The following is a 21,359-nucleotide window of genomic DNA, read 5'->3' as shown; positions in this document are numbered from 1 at the left end:
GAAAAAAAAAAAAAAAAAAAAATCATTGCCCCAAAGAGTTTCTCTTTCACTGACACAAATGCTGTGATCCAGCGCCTGTGGCACGAGCCTTTAAAGAGCTCCGAGGGCCACGACGGGACCTCCCTGACGTGAGAACTAATTTAGCTTACACAGATTGAACGATGGGATATCGGCTCAAATTGGGAGGACATCTGTAAGTCTCAGAGTGAAAGTGATTGTGTGAGATGTATTTAAGGCAGATTATATATTCCACAGAAGAAGAGCTCAAACTGAGTGACCACACAGATCCAACGCGATGAAAAAGGCAGCAGTTTAAAGATGTGCTGATTCTGGGATTCTTTGAAGGAATGCATATCACCCGCCAGAGTTTTGAACTAAAATTATTTGAATAAAAATTTTTTTGTGTTTCCTAAGATCGATCAGCTGTGGTGGCCATCTTGAATTGGGTCGACTACGAATGTTATAGAGTTGTAGATGTGCAGGTGAGGAGTACCTCCAGGGCGTTTCGTTAAAAGCCGTCCAGTGGCTCATGAGATCTTTTGCCAAACACGCACACATACAGACATGGGCAAAAACATTATCGCCTGCCATTTTGCCTTCACTTGGTAATAAAACTACTGAAGAAGCGAAGCCTCAGCTTGGCCTCCTTCAGTGTAGCATCGTCGCAACGGTGCTTGGGAAATGACACGTGACCAAAACTGAGCCTCTGAAGCAATTACTTCTTGTAGTAACCCAGGCAGATAATGAGGAACATACAGATTCTCTTGTCCTTCTGGCTAAGCCTAGTTTTATAATTTAATGCCACTCTGAGCTTAAACTGACTACTGAATAATTGAAGTAAAAAGCAGGCCGTTCATTAATCGCTTGTAAAAGGAGGCCTTGTTCTAAAGGCTGCTCAAAAAGCCACGGACGTGGCTGACAGTAATGGCTGCTTTTTGGGAACAGTCTTCAGATGAGAGCATGTTCTGATTTGCCTGTTTCAGGCAGTAAAAGAAGAAAAAAAAAAAGAAACATTGTTTATCCTTCGATAGTTGGCCTCACTGATGCAGAGCTAAAGTACAGAACACCTTAATATAAGCAACAAAAAGTACTCAAACTGGATCATTTAACTCCAGCCTCCAATGAGTCAGTATTTACATGATTCATTTGAACTGGCATCAGCAAATAGGATCAGTTACTGAGTATTTGCCCTTTTTGCCCGATATTGTTTTAGTTTACTTTCTCTTTGAGGTACGTTGCTAATTTCCTCATGGGTAATTATGCCAAGGTACTCCATACGGAGCATTTTAATTTAACCATATGTGAGAAAACCAGCCTCCAACGAGCTACATGACTCAGTATTTACATGAGTCTGTTAAGTGGACTGTTTTGTGCGGAAACCTGAGCGGGTAATTAAATGAAGACAATTTCACCATCTGATGGCGAAACAACCCCCTGATTCACAGCTGGATTTTGTCTTACAACACTTCAGTCTGTTGTGTTGTATTTGTCATTCTGCTTGGGAAGTCTTAAGTGTGATAGTTGTTTTTTTTATCCAATTTGATCTTTATAATTGTTTTGTTATCATGATAATATTAAAAAAGAACAAAAAAAAAAAATGAAAGCGATGAGGAGAGATAGCGATAGAGCAGTTCAGGTCAAACCTTTATGCTTGATCTCTTGCAATATCTTGCAAGATCTGTTCGAGCTCAAAGTCTGTGTTGAACATGACTCTCAGCTACTACCATGTGAAACTTTAGCTCAATATCTGTAGGTCTGACTGAGTTGCAGCCATTTTTGTGGTTGCTAAGGTTGATTAGCTGTGGCAGCAATCCTAAATTAGACAAACATCCTGTGAGGTCAGCTTTCTTCAGTAAGTAAAAAAACCAAATACTGCTGCAATCCAAGCAGTGCTGGTTGGTTTCTGACTCCAGATCTGGAGTCAAATATTTGTTAAGAACTAAGACAGAGGATTTGGAAACAAAGACTCCAACAAAAAGGACAGATGTTAGTAAAATGTTTTTTTTATTTTTACCCCATTGCCTAGAAGGAGGGTAATCTTCAGGCAGTGTGTTTAAGCTGAAAGCAGCTTTCAGAATCTGACATATGTGCATCTATAGAAGCATAAACACATATGAAAGAGAAAAATAAACAAACAAACAACCCCCTGCCCAATCCTGGTTTGTTAGACTCTTGTAGTGGCTTTAGCGGGGAGACGCGCTTCAGGGTAGAAAAGCGTCTTTAGACGGACTGTCTGGCATCACTCACCTTACACACGCGAGCGATGCGTGACACAACGGTGTTGTCAAAGAAATCAAACTCCTTTCCTGCTTCACTGAAGAAGAAGTAAATCTTATCATCGTCGCCCATGGGGTTGCCCTTGGGCAGGCTCTCCTGTATGTAAGCAGAGCCAACAAAGGCTGGGTCTGAAAGGAAAGTAACAATACTATCAAGCCGGGATCCGGGAACCGACATCCCTGCTGCTGAAAGGAATCCTCTCACAACACGGATCACAGGTAAACACTCTGATCGTGTTATACTGTAGGCCTGACAAACAACATTTCTAGACCGATACACGGAGGCTGACATTAATCCAGCCTAAGATGTGGTGTTAAATCATTTATGGAAAGGCTCGTGCAAGAAAGAGCTTTGTTTTTCAGTCCAAGCCCTGTACCTTGGAGCCAGTTGAGTGAGTTTTCTGTTTTTAGAGCAGTTCCCTGGCTCAGACTCTTGTAAATGATGGGTTCGTTCCCTTGGAAATTACTGACAGTGCCGGCATACAGCTCTCCATCTGCAACAAAGAGAAAAAGGCAAGCATTGTCACAAAATGTATCTTAAACGGCAATAAAATGTCAAGGTTATGTTGCAAATTGTACAACCCCCTGGTGTCAAATTCAAAGTTACCTTTTTTTTTCTTAAAAATGGTATAATTTCTTAGTTTAAACATTTGATATGTTCATTACGCTCCATTGTGAATAAAATGGATTTATGAGATTTGCAAATCACTGCAATTTTACATGACATCTCGACTTTTTTAGAATTGGGGTTGTACAGTATATGCATTCATCATCTTCACCTATTTGCTGCACTGCTCCTCATCTTTAACAGCAAACCTTCAGACCTACCAGCCATGATGGCAGTCGACTTGTACTCGGGGTTGAAGGGGCAGCGGCTGCGTCCATCCTCTGTCACGATCTCACCAGCATCGTTTTTGTCAAAGGAGAACTCTGAGGTGCTCTGAAGGAAACACGCAAGCACACACTGTCAGGCTGTGGTTAAGAACGAAAGATGGTCTGTCTTTGGTTAAAGTTGTAGCACGGGTCATGCATTTATCTTGTTATGCGTTGTTCTAAAAGGCTTTAAAAGATTTCAAGAAATGGACTGCAAACCAGATTGATTTTGATGTAATCTGATTAAATGCATTAAATATTTTGATTCTTTCCCTGTGAGCACCGGAGATGATAAAATAATGCACTGATATTGTATTTGGGTGAGACAGACTGCTAAGTGAGTTGAGAGGCAGGAAGTGGCATGCATCAGGTTTTATATGCTCTTCCTCTGGAATCAAATAAAAGAAATCCCATAAAAAGTCCGTCATTGGCGTAATCGGCTTTTGGGAATGGATCTATTAGCTTTAGACCATCTCAGAACAAGCCATGCACAAGTTCTGGTCACTGTCACAGAAGTGATCGTCTTTGTTACTGCGGGGGACTTACTATGTAGGCACAGATTGGGCTGAAGGCATACGTTCCACACACGTACAGGTGGGTGCTGTTCATGCGGAGTAAAATCTTGATGTAGTTGAAACAATCCCTCTGTATCAGAAACACAAAATGAGAATTTTATTAAATTACTTCCACCCACTTGCAAATATTAACAGAAAACAATCGAAATCACTATTCTGTAGTTGTTTGCATCCTATGTAAGGACAAAGCAGAAAAAAAAATAAAGGCATCAGTTGTAAAAGAGCACAGATGACCTGTAGCTCTTCCAAGTGTTAGTTCAGATCTCTTGAAGTGGTGTTCTGTTAAAAAAAGTTATGAATATTTATTAGCTTACCTGCACCTCAAGCTAACAGCTAGTCTGAGCAGGGCCAAGACCAAAGTGGATGGCTGCCATTTTAAATATTTCTGCCAAAAATAACTATGTAATACAAAGCTGAGGATGATGTAAATGTTAATAGAGTAGGATTTTCCTAAAGTCTGTATCTCATAAGGCTGCAACTGTTGGTGATTAGTTGGAAACACAAAAATGTGAAAAAATATGCAAATTGTCACTTGGAGTTACACAGAATCGGTGCTTAGGACACGTTTGCATATGTACATAACTGCAAATAAAGTCAACTTTCGCGTGACATCCCTGTGAATGGCATGAAAAATATTTTTGTTGCAATTTCATCACAATGTGTCCAAATCATGTCTCCTTCTGGTTGCTTTTTATTGTCTTTTTTGTCTCCAATTGAGCATAACTTGGTTTTATAAGTTGTCAAACCATTCCAGAAGTTGTCTCAAGTTTCTCACATCTTCAGACACTTGGAAACGTTTGCAGTTTGTCACCAACAGTTGCAGCCCGGTGAGATGTAGCCTAAACCGTTGTGAAACTTTTGAGATTGGAGTCGTTTTAAGATGGCAGCAATCCACTTTGGTCTCGGCCCCATTTGGAGAAGCACGTCAATCTGCTCAGAAATTGACTTTATTTCTCCAAACTGAGGCTGTCCTTTTAAGCTGTCTACAACAGGCAAGATATTAACTGCACATATTCTTTCTACAGAACCCCACTTTTAAGCAATCTTTTTTTTTTTTTAAATCTGTATTGAACATTCGACTCAAACAAAAGCTCCTGCTGCTGAAGTGCTTCAGAGTCAAAGGTACTTGATTGAGATTGAGGAGCATGACAAAAAAAACCCAAAGAGCATAATAGAGGGAAAGAGGGCTAGAAAGGAATTGAAAAATCCATTGTTTTAAAATGGAAGACAGGAAATGTCCTGTTTTCCAAATGGTCAACTAAAAGAGAAAAAAAAGTAACCCTGAACTCTTGATGTGAGTTCAGCTACTGTCCATGCACTCCAAACCAGCAGGTGACTCGCCTGAAGATCTTTGCCTTTGAAGCTGCACTCGTTTCTCTTCGTCTCTGGAGTTTTCCATGTGAGCTGCAGAAGAAAAAAAAAAAAACATACACCCTGTAAGACTCATGCAGTTATACCCTGAATAATATTATACTCACGCTAGACTTCACGGATTGCTTCAGATTTATCATCTAACTAACGATCCACATCAAGAATCCAAATAACTGCAAGAATATTTATACATTTTGCATCACAGTGCTGTTTAAAGGTGCTGGCTCTTACACTTCTCTGTAGTTTGGCTGCGCTGATATCAGAGAGGTTGAGAGCAAAGAGGATCTCCCGGGCGCCCACATACAGCATGTTGTCTTCGCTGCTGAGGAGGAGGGAGGTGAAGTTGAAGACCCCGCTAACTGAGAAACTTCTGGTTGTCCTCTCCTTTGCATCTGAACGGGGGGGGCAAAAAAGACATTGAACGTAAAATATTAATCAATCTGTCCCAGTTGGTTAGTGAACATTGTTCAGTTCATTACATGCACTGTTGCAGATTAAATTAATAAAAGCGCTTGAATATGCAACGACAGGGATTTTGAAGATGGTTTTATGTCTTTGTAGAATAAAAAGCCCAAAAAGTCGATACTGACAAGCCACAGTTCGGGTTTTTTATGACACTAGCATTGAAGTAAACTCTATAATCACTGAGTAAGCATATAAAAAAGAAACACTTTAACCTATCAGAATGCTACAGAAACTAAAATCCTTCATACAATGTCTATAAAGATTTACAGCAACCCAGGATTTGGTCCTCAGTATTTAAACCACCAAAGAAGTTTCCCACATAAATTTAATGTCCTTTTTTTTAAAAAAAATCTGTTTTGTCTTTATGTTTGTTCAACTCCTCCTCAGAGGAAGATCAACTCAGAGTCAAATCTGAGAGTAAACAGCTTTGAACGAGAGGCAAAGGTTAAATCATCGTCCCTCCTAATCACTGCTGCTGCTCCGCAGGACCACGTATATCTGAGATTTGCAGCAGTCTGGAGGCCATCACCGCGGGCCCAGCTTGAACAGTTTTCTCTAATTGCATGCCAGCAAAAACAGAGCATGGAGTTGATGGAAACCTGACGTGACTGAAGCTGCGACGCAGGACCTCTGACCCTGAAACGTGACGACTTAGAGAAAAATAACAGATCAAAAAGCTGTTTATCCAACTTTGGATTTTTTTTATAATATTAGTCTCTAGTTGGACTAATAGCAGTATGTGAAAAGGAAAATCTTTTAACTAATGCTTTAGGGACTGAATATTTACTGGAAAGATGAGGGGCTGATGAGCATTGCCTTTTCTTGTAAATAAACAACACAATAATAAAGTGGTGCAAATTCAGCACACACACACACACACACAGGATCACAAACAAATACAAAGTGTGGGAGTTCTGCTGGACACAAGTTAAAGTGATAACACCACAGACTGAGGGGCACAACACTGTTACATTTATTCTTGAAATTTCTACTTCATTACTACCAGAGATGTAGTTACAACATTACAACAAGGTTGTCCTGCAAAATTATCCATTAAAAGGTTGTAATTTATTTATGAGGCAATAAACACTTATTAAAGCATTAATACATAGTTACAGTGCATGAGAAAAAATGGACAATACTGACTTCTTTTTCTTTTTATTCCTCAAACTCATGAATGTCCTGTTTATAATGCATTAATAATTCCTTAATAAAGGTTCACTTATTGCCCACCTCCACCTCAAATTGTAAAACTTGCAAAAATGTGTCGTGGTGCACAAAATGAGCTAAAATCCAGTTCTTTTCAGCTGACCTGATGGAGCATCTGAGCTTATCGGAAGTTCAGAGGAGAGAAGCTGGTTTAAAAAACCCACGTCCCGGTGGTAACGATTAGACCCACGGCACCTTCCTGCATCAAACTAATCAAGCCCAGGTAGAGTTGTAAATTTTCTGCTGATAATAAGCTGCAGTCAGCGTGACCTAATATAACCTCGTCTCGGTGCCGCAGCAGGTTAAGAGACTTCCTCTCCCTCGGGAAAACAACATGTTAATGGCAGTCCTTCGCCACAGCAACAGCAAATTGTACTGTAGTTAAATCTGTCTGTAAAACCACGAGAGGCTCTGCTCTTCATGCTGCACGCAAACCCGCCGGGACCACCGTCTCTGCTGTTCACTGTCACTGCAGGATAAATGGACCGCTGCTCAATGTTGGTATTGTACCCCCCCCCCCCTCCCCTTTTTTTTTGCCTCCTTTACCCACAACCTTTGGCAAGTTTAACAGTGTGTGATTTATGGAGAGAAACACACAAAGGCCAGCGACTGAACCCAAACAAAAGCTTTGATCAATTTTCAGAGGATATCTACAAAATTATTCTCTGGAGTCCAACCACTAATTTCAAACGTATGAACCATGGACAGATAAAACAATAGAACCAGGATTTGAGCATCATTAAAGAGATCCAGGTGTGTTCACCAACTGAGCAGAGCTTAACTTTAATTATTTCAGGTAAAACCGTTGTTCAAAGTGCACTAAAACATCATTGCAATCAAGATCTCCGCAGGAAAACTGACATCGAGGTTTTAATTTAGTAAAATGCATTCATTGTTTGAAATCCAAATTAAGCTCCAATAATATGAATACATGCAAAAGTGCAGTCGCTTTGATAGATTAAAAAAATCCCAGTTTTTTGTACATTAACATTATTTGTGGCTTGCGTTCTGAAGTCTCATGTGATTCGAGCCAAAATTCAGGATCATGATGTTCTGCACTTGCAACACATCTTGTGGGAGTCAAGAGGACTAAAGTTTTAGAATGACTCACTGTGCAAGCTGCTTCTGTCACAACACAAGACAAAAAGTCTTTCCTGGTTGAACCTGTCCTCTCCGCTGCCCGCATGGATCACATCTACGAAAACAAACCCCCCCTTCCACAAATATTTGTCCGCGTTCATTTTTAGCGGTGCTTTTCACGACAGAAATGCTGTTGCGTGCAGCAGGAAGAGGGAAACGGAGGAAACGTTTAGCGTAACAGCTTTTATTTGTGGCAGAGGAGGAAGAGGACTTTAAACCGAAGATGAACAGCAGTCTCGTGTTACAGCAGTTTGTCTCTTTTGTCAATCTTGTTTTGCTTTTTCCACAAGAAAAAGCTTTACAAGCACTGTATGTTCCACATAGGATACAGTTCTTTTTTAAAGTGCTCTTACATCAAAATGTGTCTGATCAGAAATCTGCATGCTATTAAAAAAAAGCAGGTGAGCGTATCACAGTTCAGGAAATAAATTATGACTTGAGAAGATCTGTTATAAAATATAATACTTTAGTTTGCAGACAAAGTTTTTATGGTGATTTCAATTTAAATTATCACTCATGTTTTCTCCTTTTGTATTAGATGCAGAAACTGTCTTTTTTATTCTTTCATTTGTTCAACAAGGTCACTTAGAAAACCAAAAAGGCAACAACTTTAGCAGCTGTCGGCACATCAGTGTGACTCTGTTACACTGAACTCTCCACAAATCAGTCGGCAGTGTGTTGGTACAGGTTCTCAGTCATCCAGAATGTGGCAAACCTTAAAAAAACCCACTGGACATTGTTTTTTCAAAGAGTTTTCCTCTTCATTCGAGTAGCTTTCTCAGTTCAAACTGAGAGTGTGGCGTTCCAAGCTTTCACTGCTGATCACCACAGTTTAAAAGCTTAAAACTGCAAAAGCTCCTCGGATGAGAAGAGAAACATCTTCAAAAAACAAGGAAGGAAGTCCAGTTGCCTTATAAAACAACCTCTTACCTGAAATTAGTTTCTACTGCTGAAAAAGTCTGAATGAAAACTGAAGTCAGCAAACACCCACAAAAAGAAAACTGCCCAGTTACTAACCTTTGCTGATGTGTACGGCATTTCACTTTTATTTTCTAATCCTCATAAAAAGTCCGGAAGAAGACATCATCTGCGAGCAGAAGGACGACCTTCGGTCCGTCTGCGACTGAATCAGCTCCACAAAGCGTGAGCCGGTGGACAGAGCTGGAGGCTTTACAGCTCATCATGTCACTGATAAGAGACCTCTGATCCTGGAGTTTGAAGGGGGCAGCTTTGTGTGGTTACAGCACTTCAAACCGTGACCCTTTTTTTTTTTTTTAACCACAGCGTGAACTGCACACATTTTGGCTCAACCTCTGGCAGCTGTAAGCAATATCCCATCACAGCCATTGTTATGTAATTAAAAGTAATTTCTGCAAATGACTCTGCTAAATGGCCTGCAAACTCACTCAGACTGACTTGCTAATCTATTTAGAGAAGAAATTAATTATGCTGAGCTTAAAGGAATCCAACGTTATTACTGATGAGTCAAAAAGTGTGGAACATCCCCCCGTGGAAGGGAAATGTAGATTAATTTTGTCTTTTACTGACATAGATGAAAGTACTTCCCTTTAAAGGGACAAAACTATAAAACAAAGCTTCTTTAATCATCTCCTACAGCTGTAAGGACATTGCAAGCTACACTATATTAGTAAAATGGCTATTAACCTCTCCTAATGACTATTTTAGCTTCTTGTAAGTAGTAAACGTGCTCTTAGATTATACAGTATTTGTACAAAATAGCTAAAAATATATTGCCACTGTTACAAATACTAAAACTGTTCTGTCACAGGTCCCTCACCAGAAGGTGACCCTCCTTTGTCTACAATTGCAAGCGAAGAAATTTATTATAGATCATCTTTAAAGGATGCCAGATGTCCCGTTTCCAGTCTTCTGACCATAAACATGACCTACATTCTCATCTCTGAAGGAGAATGATGAATGCTCGCAAGTAGCCGTCCTCCAAAAGCAAGACTCGTGCTTTTAAACAAGGTCAAATAGGCCGAAATGAACACACGGACTTACATTTTTATTACAAGAAATACTTGCAGAGACACAAACTTAACCTTAAATGCAGCAGTGGTGCAACAAATCGTGCCTACAGACCCAGACAGAGAACATGTGATTCGAGCCTTCTGCTGGTAATGAACCAGGGAGCACCGAGACAGGAAGCCGCAGTGTCAGTGGGGGTCGAACCGTGGCACTTGTTGCATTGTCTGGCAAGATCAAAATAGAGCCCACACTTAAGCTCTAACTACATTATCCCAAGTCAGTTTAAACTAGCTATTAAGGAGCTGCAGCTGAATGGGTAATTGTGTGGGAGAGCGGAGCAGGAGGGCTGAAGGACAGAGACCGAAGCATCTGGAGAGCATTTATTCAACAGGCCGGGAGGGTCAGTCCACCAGGAGATTTACAAGCAAGCTGCAAGCCTGCAGTTTGAGTTGGTAAACTGCAAGCAAGAGATTTGTGCTCATTCTGATTGTGACTTCAGGACGGCTGGAGATTCCAGTTGTGATCACTGCGAATATTTCAAACAGCAGGGATAAGTATTAATGAGCTACAGTCGTGCAGTTTTATAGTGGGACAGCGTAGAACACCAGGAAGCTCGTTAATCTGTAAACATTTTACAACTCTTTCCTCCTGTAATTTGTTTTAAAAAAAGAAAAAAGAGCTGTGTATTTCAACTCAAGATGGTTGTTTTCTCATGAGAGATGCTGACGAAGCAGTTTTCATTCATTTAGGGAACTACAACTGCTGAATGAACTAAAGGCCTATTACTCACCAACCTTCATGCCAGAGTATGTGTTGGAGTTGATGCTCAGCTGCTATCATACCAAATTTTTGTTCATTATCTGTAAAACTGCCTTCTGGGGATGAATAACATCAATACGATGTGAGCAGTCACACCTTGCAATTACAGCTTTATTATGTAAAATAAATACACGGACAGAAATGTGAGCATGAGTAAAATAGGTGCATCATCCAAAAAGAAAATAGCTAAAGAAAAAGGAAAAGTTCCTTTTTTTATTTTTTCCCCACTCTTTAACCAGACTATTTGAGGTGTTTCAAACTTCCCCCTTCAGGCAGTCAGGATTTACAATGTTTTATGGTCGTGTCATGAAGTAAAAGCAGAAACATTTGGGCTATTAAAAAGGTATTTCAGGCAGTTCAGGAACAGAGCCTCCTCAGAGAGACAATAATTCAATCTGGAGTAAACTTTGCAGACACTTAAAGGGGAAAAAAAAAAAAACGTATGTAGCTTAGTAAAACTGAAATAAACCCGAACATATTAAATCAACTGCTTAGTAAAAGAAGGAAAGCAAGAAATCTTAACATTAAAGTCAAGTCATTTCTGTCATTTTTGCTTAATACCACTTATTTAGAATCAAATCATCACTTTGAGACAGATTCAGGCCACTGGTTTTGCCAAGTAACTTGGTGAATTGTAGCATAACTTTAAAAAAACAGCATTTTCACAACATTCACTGTTTTGTTTCTTACTCAGTTAATCTAAATTTGGGCTTCAGGAAAACTGAAGAGCTCCTTCTTTAGACACATCCTTAAAAAGCTGTTGTATCGCTTGACACCCCTGTTGTTCCGAGTTACTTCAGGGCAGCAGATTCAACCTGTGTGGACATGACAGCTTCTAAATAATTAAGAACGTCTTTCTCCTCGTGTGGTTGAAGAGATCAACAGGGAAACAAAGAAAAATGATGGGGAACATAACCAGCTTATAGGTGCGCCTTTAAAAAGTGTTCCAACACGTAAAACCATTCAGCGTGGTCCGCGTTAAAGCCTCGAACAAAAGCCGAGATAAAGGCAGACGCGGGCTTTACTCAACGAACCCATGATCCGTACTGATAGGCGCATAATGAGACGCGGACAAGTGTTCACACCGTAACACATACAAGTCCCCATTCATTATTCATGGCAGATTACCCTCTTCATTAAGGCAGAGGCAGGGACCAGAGGAGGGGAAAGTTAATCTACGAGAACGTCGCCGGATGAAGATCAGCCAGTCGGGAGCTTTGACCTGCATGTGCTGCGAAAAGTTTAAACCTGTCAGAGTAACCGGCATTCAGATGGTGCCTGAAACCGCAGCAAGGCAAGACGGCTTCTGCTGCACGAAATCCATGTCCCCGAGGGCCCGTAGTTCTGCATTTTGTTTTGATACTGTACACACAGTGTGACAAAGTTTTTCTGCGAGAGGCTGGAAAATGTCAGCGTAGCAGAAGTGATGTGACCGCAGCAGGGAAACGTCAACCACCAGGCCCTGCTGACCCCCCCCCCATCAGCTGGTTTACAATCCTAAACCACCAAACACTAATGTCACCAGACCTTTTAGACATTCTTCATATTTTGGGACAACTACAGTTCAGATCTTTTGAAGTGTTGTTCTGTGAAAAGGTTATGAACAATAAATATCTTACCTGTTGTAGTTAAATGTTTGAACAAATAATCGTTAGTCCAAGCCAAGACCAAAGCAGATTGTCTTAAAACAACTTAGCTCTCGAAGATTACTAAGTGTTTCACGCTAACGTTATTTTATAAACCTTTATATAGCATTTATTTTCACGTTGCATGGTTATTCTGGCAGAAATGTTACAATAGTCCAGCTGGAAAAGCCTCAGGCTGCGACAGAAGTGCTACGATTAGCTGCTGCTACTATTTACGTTTGCAGATATAATTCCATGTAAATAATCACAGTAACCGTGATGTAAAGGCTCAGACAGCAGCAAATGCATGAAACCTTTTTAGGCTGGAGCTGTTCTAGACCAGGGGTGTCAAACTAAGTTACACGGAGGGCCAAAGTTGAAAATTTAGTCTTAGCCGAAAGCCAGTTTCTGTCACTTAATATTAAAAACAGAAATTTACCATGGTTTTCAGAGGTAACATGTGAAATTATTTATATAGAAACATAAATTACATTTTCCTAGACGTGTTTTTTGTCTATTTAAAACAAACGTGAGTCATTAGTTTAAAACATTAGCATAATTAGCATTCAGTTTTTATGCCTTGCTTTTCATTTAATATTTTAATTAAACATTTGATCACGATCCACCACGTCATTTCAAAGAATTCCTCAATTAAAACTGAGCATACAGCTGCTGACATATTTGAAAAATAAAGAGAATACAGAAAAAAGACTCTCGGCTGCCCGGATGCACATGAGCGGGGGTCAGGGATCGGTCAGTTCATGATCAGTCTCATTTAGATGTTCCTTGTTGCTCCGTTCACGTCAAAATCAAAGGTTACTGAAAAATTTAAACTTAATATTCTTGGCTTCCTAGTGGGCTAACTGCAGCATTAAGCACGGTCTGGTTCTTTTAAGTAAAAAAAGAACCAATAAAGACCTGATCTGTCACAACATGGCAGGCTAGTTTTAATATATTTAAAATATTATCTCACGGGCTGGATAAAAATGTAAGAAGGACCGTGTCTGGCCCTTTGGCCTTGAGTTTGTCACATATGTCCTAAACGGTTTCATCCCACTTTGGGTTTGGAGTCACTCAGACTAACCATTAGTAAAATGGAGCGCCCTGGTAAAAAAAAAAAAAATCAGCATTTTTTAAAAAACTGATGTAGTTCAAAGAGCAATCAGCAACAGGTAAAATATTAGGCTTCAGTTAATAACTTTTCAACAGAATCCCACTTCAAATCCCACTGTTGCTTAATAATGTAATACCAAGACTTGAGAGAAGCTAACAAACCAACAACTTGCTAAATTTTAATGGGTGAGTTTAACCACATCAAGTATTAAAGCTTTATTATCTCCTGCAAAACATCAGGGGTTAGAGTCAGAGCGACACAAATACCTGAACAAAGCAGGTTAAACATCTGTTTTTCTTCATTAATCTTACAAAAAAATGACAGAAGATAGAAAAGCAACATACCATGGTTTGCATGCATGCTTTAGTTTATATAACAAAGCCTAATGGCATGTGATTCATACCTGTTTTTTTGGCTGTGTTAAAAGCTGGCTGCATGTCCTAAAAGCAAACCTTTTACACCAGAACGGAGAAGTGTGTAAAGTGTCTTTTCAGTGAGTGATTGATGGCGTGTGTTGTTGGGAAACGCTCATGCAGGGCCCCGCTAAGGGCTCCGCTGAAGCTGGGAGGTGATTATACGTTCTGGGGAAAAAAAAAAAAAAGTCCAACATCCGAGAAGGCGCAAGCCCAAACAGGCCGCAGGGCTCACCCATGACACAATACAGCCTCGAACTGAAACAAAGAATTCCCAAGAATAATAAAAAAAAAGAGAGATCTGTCAACACAATCCTTCCTGACATGACTCTAATGATGCCTTGCCGCGAGTCAGTTGAATCGCTGAAAGCCTCGGCTGATTCCATAATCTCTCATTGTGCTTCATTTCCATGGAGATGCTAAATCACAACAGACGCTCACATCCAACTTGTCTTATCAAGTGCGCTGGTGGATCACTAGAATAATTAAATCAGCAATGATAAAATTACTACCTGCTACCGATGACCTGTGAGGGGAACATAAATCACGCTGCGAAGATGCTACAATAAATTTTGTTTTTATACAACGAGAACGTTTGGTATGTTTCTGAGCTCAGAAATATTTTGCAAGCAGACGCATGAAGAAGGCACATTGTATAAGAGCAATAACTCTCGGAGTGCCTGTGAGAGTTTGTCCAACTGCCTGACAGCACAACGAGTCTGTGCATTTTGTAATTATTATGTCTGACCTGGACGATCTGAACAGAGCCACTCTGATGCAACCGTGGATTCATGTACAAAAACTCAACCCATCTGAATCATTCCAGCGCTAACAGAAAGCACACATGAAACTGGTTGGTTTTCTGCAACGAGTGAAGAGAAATAGAGGAACAAAGCTGCTGCTCCTAACCCTTGAAAAGTTCAGAGGTGCATTAAGTTTTACCTCTGGCAATATTTAAAGCAACAAGAAAAGACTGTTTTTTTTTTAACTTTTGACTGACAGCTGGCCATGCGCTGCAGTTCATGCAAAAGGATCTAATAAAACCACAGCTGGAGCCTCGGGCGCCTTCAAAGCTCAACTCAGGCTAGAAATGAGAAACGGTGGCGTGATGCATCTGCACTCTTCCTCCTTTGTGATTTTGGGATATTTGCATGTGACATTAGAGATGCTCAATTAATTTTTTTTTTTAAATCCTGCATAGCGGAAGAAAAGTTCATAAGGAAGCGACTTACTGTAGGAGAAGGTGAGTCGCGGAGTGACATCTTTTTCTGTGACAGCTGTATGGAAGTAAGCAACAAGAAGGACGGCGTAGGCTGGGAGACAGAGCCAAGCCATACTCTTCATCCACATGCCTCCACCTGACAGCTCGCTCTATTTGGCTTTCAGGTTTTTGTGGAAATTCATGAAGAGTGTTTTTTGTTGTTGTTGTTGGTGTTTTCCCTCCTTTTAGGCCGCGTTTATTTTCCTTGAAGGTTCACGCCAGTCTCGCAGTTCCAGGCACCTTGAATGAAAGGCCAGAAGTCAGGGCGCTCCTTCGATGCAACGATTGTGGTGAGAAATGACAATCTGGGGGCCTCAGAGGAAAACAGAAAGCCTCCTCCGGTCAGCCTCCATATGTACACGACACACACCACAGGGTCTCAGCAGATATCTGTGAGGAGAAAACAACATTATATTATATTAGTGTGTTTCATAAGCAAGATGCATAGCTCATTTCAGCACTGAATACTGAATGCTATCAGCTGATCGTACAGTAAAAATCTCATTAAGCAACAGTTCACATGGGAAGATTTCATTCATTGTTATGGAAAACTAATTAGAAATATTCCAGCATTTTAAAGTAGTCAAAGAGGGCAAGATATTTAGAAACCAAACTAAAGAAAGCATGTTTTTTTGTTGCTTTCTTCCTAAAATATATCTAAAAACTTGTTGATTTCCTGGTCAGGCTTTGATTTAAAAAAAAAAAAGTTTAATTTGCAGTACATACATATAATCACATGAGTTATTTATTTACTGCTTTACTTTCCGAGAGTGAGTAGATTTTAAAACATCCAGATGAGAAGCAAACACATACAGTAAACACAGCCGTTACATTATCGCCCGCCTTTCATTGCAGCAGTTGCTAAATAACAGGTCCCAAAACCCCAAAGCCCTTATTTCTATAGCTGGGCTGCACACACATGCTCGGTTCTTGGAAATCTTTGCCTTCCCTCCACTTTTTTTGTCAATACATTTTATTTTACTATCCAAAAATAAAGCGCAAGTGTTTGTTTTGCACAATTCTGCACAAGTCCTGCACAGAAAGACATAATGTTCACCCAAGTGCGGCCGCTCGCGCTGTGAGATAATCCAAAATTCGAAAATGCTTCAAGTTATAGCTCATAGCACAAGCAGTAATAAAAAAAATGTACAGAAATAAAAATATTTTAAACCAGTGAACACTGGTAAAGCATTCAAACAGGCCTGCTGTCATCACAGGCCAAGATCAAATACCTCAGTATCAACACCCCTACAGCCAGAAGATGTCTATTATACCAGTAATGGAGTTATGGGACAATTCATTAATGTTAGTTACCTAAACTTACTGAGGCGTAAAAGGAAACTCATTAGGACATCCCAAATTCTCCATTACCCTCGCCACAAGGAGCTCCTCGAAAGCAACCCACAGGAGATTCGGTTTCACGTGAGGTATTTCAATCAATAGCAGAGCGTAGTGAGAGAAGCTATTCCTGGTTTCCATCAGGGGAATTTTGACTCTTAGTCAATAAGCAGTTGGACACTTGTTACAAACAGAGACTTCTCCAAATCTGAAGGAGAAAAATGACGTTTGGAAGGCGGGATGGCTGTGATGATAGCTGTTTCTGCAGCAGGGCGACACACGAGACTGGAAGGGTAGAAATTATTAAGCAGACATGAGGGTCTGTTAGGACAATCTAAGAAAGAAAACTGAAGAAATAAAACTTAGTGTGGTAAGGAAAAAAAAAATGACACAGCTCAGATTTACAATAAAAATAAAAAGTAATCGAAAGTGTCTGGACACTGAAGAATGAACTCTTTATTGGTACTGCTGATAAAAGCAGCCTTTAAATCTCCAGCCATCATACGGTTTTGTTTAAATGCTGTTAGCTGAAGTTTTTCAGCAGGGTGAAACATGTAACCAACGAGCAGGGCGACCACAAGTGCATCATTACCCTCCTTTGTGTGGAAGGATTCATCATGAAGCACCACTGGAACGCCAAGCCATGGACACATCATTAAGTCTTGGTTTGAGGGACCCGCATGAATCTGACTGAGGTGTGCCGAGAAAGTCGGAGAGCACGAGAACAAGGGCGCCTCAGACAGCAGAGAAATCTATATGCAGCTCTGCACTTTGCTGCTCCTGCATCGTGCAGAAGCTGAATCATCCCTTTCAGTCTCCAACACAGACATGATAGTGTGCTCTCCGATCTCCCCGTCTGTGATCTCCTCCTCAGTCTGTCGAGAACTTCTCTCCGTAACACTTTCGCCTTCATCAACTCCAAATAATGACCATTTTATCTAATTATTGTATTGTTTGGGAAAAACATAAATGCCTATTAACAAATAAACGACTTGCATTCTCTGAAGGAATGCATATTTCCCATCACCTTTCAGAGTTTTAGACTAAGATCATCTTATGGAGTTATAGCTGTTTTGGTCAAATGTTAGAAATGATGGTTCAAGCAATACTATGAGATCTCATACACTCTGTTAGCACTCAGTATGTGTTGGTAATGAATCTCAGCTATTGCTCTATCATTAAAATTGACTAAATTATAGCTATTTTTGTGTTTGCTAAGATCACTGAGCTGTGGTGGCCATCTTAAATCATGTTTACTCCAAAAATTAATCAGTTGTAGATGTATATCCTATGATTACTTTCTTAGAGTTTCATTAAAATCTGACATATAGATTATTGGATATTTTGCTAACAGATAAACAGAGTTGACCCCAACAATTGATGCCAAAGTTTTAAGGACATATCTGACACAATGTGTTGTGATCTGAGTATGTGATGTGAATGAGTCTCAGCTACTACCACACCAATTTGTACATCAATATCTGTAAAAGTAACTAAATTATAGCAATTTTTGTGTTTGCTAAGATCACTGAGCTGTGGTGGCCATCTTGAATCATGTTGACTCTAAAATTCAATCAATTGTAAATATGTATCCTATGATTACTTTCATAGAGTTTCATTAAAATTCATTGACTGTTTCATGAGATTTTTTGCTAACAGACTGACACACAGACAAATACATGATTGCCTTCCTCTGCCTGTTGACAGCTGGTGACAAGGATAAATTTATATATTTGTTCGCCGTGAAAACTATTTTTACATTGCTAAATCCTTAATGCACTGGTGGGTTGTAGCGTTCCACTCGTGCAACACATCAGTTTCGACTCACTGGACCATCAAATCACGGTAAAATAAAGAAACAAAAAGCAAAACAAAAATAAAATCTGACACTCCATAATTAGATGGGGAGTGCAGGATGTCGTTAAACCAAAGAGGAAGAAGTTCTTCTGGGAACTGGATAGGACTTTGTCACAACGGAAGGACTGATTTATCACCACATATAGCTGAAAAGACAGCACAACGAGTTCTGAATGAGCTCGCTTTGTGGAGATATATTGGAATAAATGTAGCAAAAAGGACTTCCTATGTCTGAAAAAAACATCTGAACATTATCTTCCCAGTGCAACAAAATTTCACAGTTACAGTGGAGCGTTTTAAATAAGAGGAAATAACCTTTATATTTGACTAAACAGAGTTTCCCATCAACCATGCCAGTTATTTCCTGTAACAAAGCTGCTGGTATAAAAGACTATATAAATATATCTCCGACTGAGTCAACTGGCCCATGAAAGCCCCACTTCTAAGACTGAGAGTTTTATAAATAGCAGCTTTGCAGAAACAGGTGGTCCAACAGCGAGCTGTTCCAGAGTTGTCGCGCGGGTCAAGGCTTCGCGTAAATATGACCTCCCCCACATGCCCCGTCTCCTCCAGAAGCCACCACATGGCCCACCTGTGTCCTGCCCCGAGGTTGCATGTTTCCACAAGTGCCCTTCAACCCCAGCGTGGTCGGCCCCTCCCCCTCCCTCCAGGCCCTGAACGACTCCACGTCACCGAGGGACAATCAGAAATGTGATGGACAGAAATGTCGACTCTGTGATTTTAAGAAGCTGATCCAATTAAGACGGATTACCCATCTGCTCTGGCGTCCCGTTTGTGTCGCTAATTGTTTTCGACTGGATATGTGCTCACAAGTATTAAGGTTTAGGATATTTCTCCTGCTTTATTGCTACACCTTAAGACCAGCGGCTTGAGTTAAATGTACACGTACAAACCACAAGTACGCTTGTCGCACAGATCTGCATCTACAAAGAAAAATCTCACTCTTCAAACTGTTTATGTGTGTTTTCTGGGAGACTGAAACCTTATATGGTAAAATGCAAACAGAGAAAACCCAACGAAGCAAATCTCTTTACGAAGCCTTTTCTTCTGCTCTGTTGTTTTAGTCAAACATTGTAAATAAAACTGCGTTTACACATCACTGCTCTGCCAGAATATTTGATTCTAAACATTCAGAGCTGATTACTAATTATAGTGCTATCAGCAAATTAGTTATTTTTGTTATTAACTAAGAGACTTTAAGAAAAAGGCTATAACTCAGCCAGTTATTCACATATTAAGCTAAAATTCGGTGTGGTAGTAGCTGAGCGCCATTCTAAACACTTACGAACTGAAACAAAGAAGAGCTTTGGGGCTTTAAATCTGGTTAAATAAAGGAAATTAAAACATCTTTGCTTATAAACTTGACATTACTTGTTGGAAATAACCCTGTTTGTGTGTTCGTAGAATATCTCATGAACCACAGGTTGGATTTAAATCAAAAGTTCATAAAGTAATCAATGGATGTACGTCTAGAGTTCACAACAGCCACCACGGCTAACAGACCTTAGCCTACACAAAAATGGTTACATTTCAGTGATTTTTACAGATACTGAGCTAAACTTTGGCGTGGTAGTAGCTGGGAGAATTTCACAACATATACTCCAGGTGCTAACAGATCGTGCAAGATCACACAAGATATTGCACAAAATGTTTTCAAGCTGTCATTTCTTAAGGAAACATAATCATAGTCTGAAACTTAGGCATGAAAGGCAGCAGTGCATGTTCATTCCTTCAAGGAATGTTAGGTGTTTATGATTTCAGAATTGAGACAGACAGATAAATTACCTTTTTTCTCGTTTCAACCTCAATGACAAACGTTTCAGCTTCAAAGTCGACAAAAAGATGTTTCTTTACTACTTCTGCTCTCGCTGTTGTCTAATGTTACTGTCATTTGTGCAGCTGTTCTCTGCAATGAGATCAGAAACCCGGCTCGGGTCCATGCATAAAAATTCTTTAATAATTCAGAATATTAAAAAAAAAGAGGCATGCAGCCACTTTTTTAAAAGAAAAAAAAAGATCTTAATGAATATGTATCAGCACTTTTTCTTTAGCATCCACAGTTGTAAATATCTCAATTAAAGCTGGATTGAAGAACAAAAACTTGCAAATAAGTTCATGTGCAAACTTAGCACTCAGTTTATAAATAATGGTTGCAACAAATGTCTTTTCTAGTAAATTATTATTATTATTTTTTTTAAAAGTCTGCATTTCTGATTAGATGTCAAAAATACTCTCTTCTTCCTGGTTGACCCATTTTACACCCAGTCCCCAGACCCAGTTAAGAATAATTAAGGGCTCATTCATCTCCGAGTGAACCATACAGCTGTAATTATGACTATATGCTTTTTTTTTTTCCCCAAAGACTTTTAATTGACTAATTAAAATCTTAATAAACTATTGAACAAAGATAAGGGACATTTTGAACCGTAGGTTTCAGGGGAGTTCAAGTCATCACCAAGCTTGCGTTTGTGACAGCGGGTCAAAAAGTGCTCAAACATCAAATATGAAGCTAAAAGAGAACCTGAGACTGTACTGACAGATTAGTGTAATATATGGCTGTGAAAGTGGGGTGAGCACATTTCATCAGTTCTCCATACAAGTGCCTAAATCAGCCCCTGTCTCAGAAGTTAAAAAATATGAAATGATATTCCATTTCATTCAATTTCTCCTCTGCACCAATTTCCATAACAGATGTGCAGCGTGCAGACGACTATAGCTGATGAAGTGTCAAGCAGTGGAGCTACTGGGTCTGTTGCAAGGTCTGCTATCGCAATTAATGCCAAGCTGCATGAAAAAGAAGGGAGAGAAAAAAAGAGCAGCGAGAGCTCCGCGGCGGAAAGAAAAGTCTGTCAAAAACTCGAAGGGGCAAGGACGAAAGGCAAATCAAAGCACAAAAGAGCAGTTTGCTGCTTATCATCTCCTCGTCAAAAGTCTGTATTAAAATCTTTATGAAGACAGAATTGACCTGAGAGTGACTAATCTCACCAAATGATGCAGTGAGATCTTTTGAAAT

The 21,359-nt window shown here is 39.9% G+C and overlaps 1 protein-coding gene across 1 annotated transcript in view; it reads right to left on the bottom strand.

The window, feature by feature from the left end:
- The window catches only part of sema4ba (sema domain, immunoglobulin domain (Ig), transmembrane domain (TM) and short cytoplasmic domain, (semaphorin) 4Ba), a 44,263-nt gene that overhangs the window by 7,139 nt on the left and 15,765 nt on the right, over positions 1 to 21,359 (bottom strand). The window contains exons 2-8 of the mRNA XM_017406199.3: positions 15,102 to 15,520; positions 5,327 to 5,487; positions 5,066 to 5,128; positions 3,696 to 3,794; positions 3,105 to 3,216; positions 2,654 to 2,770; positions 2,248 to 2,405 (exon numbers count right to left, since the gene is read on the bottom strand). Of these exons, the coding sequence (XP_017261688.1) occupies positions 2,248 to 2,405; positions 2,654 to 2,770; positions 3,105 to 3,216; positions 3,696 to 3,794; positions 5,066 to 5,128; positions 5,327 to 5,487; positions 15,102 to 15,219 (828 nt within the window). The 5' untranslated portion in view covers positions 15,220 to 15,520. The remainder of the gene's footprint in view (positions 1 to 2,247; positions 2,406 to 2,653; positions 2,771 to 3,104; positions 3,217 to 3,695; positions 3,795 to 5,065; positions 5,129 to 5,326; positions 5,488 to 15,101; positions 15,521 to 21,359) is intronic.

This window comes from Kryptolebias marmoratus, linkage group LG11, assembly GCF_001649575.2.
Source record: "Kryptolebias marmoratus isolate JLee-2015 linkage group LG11, ASM164957v2, whole genome shotgun sequence".
In the NCBI taxonomy this organism is placed as follows: Eukaryota; Metazoa; Chordata; class Actinopteri; order Cyprinodontiformes; family Rivulidae; genus Kryptolebias; species Kryptolebias marmoratus.
This window is presented reverse-complemented; position numbering and strand designations above follow the sequence as displayed.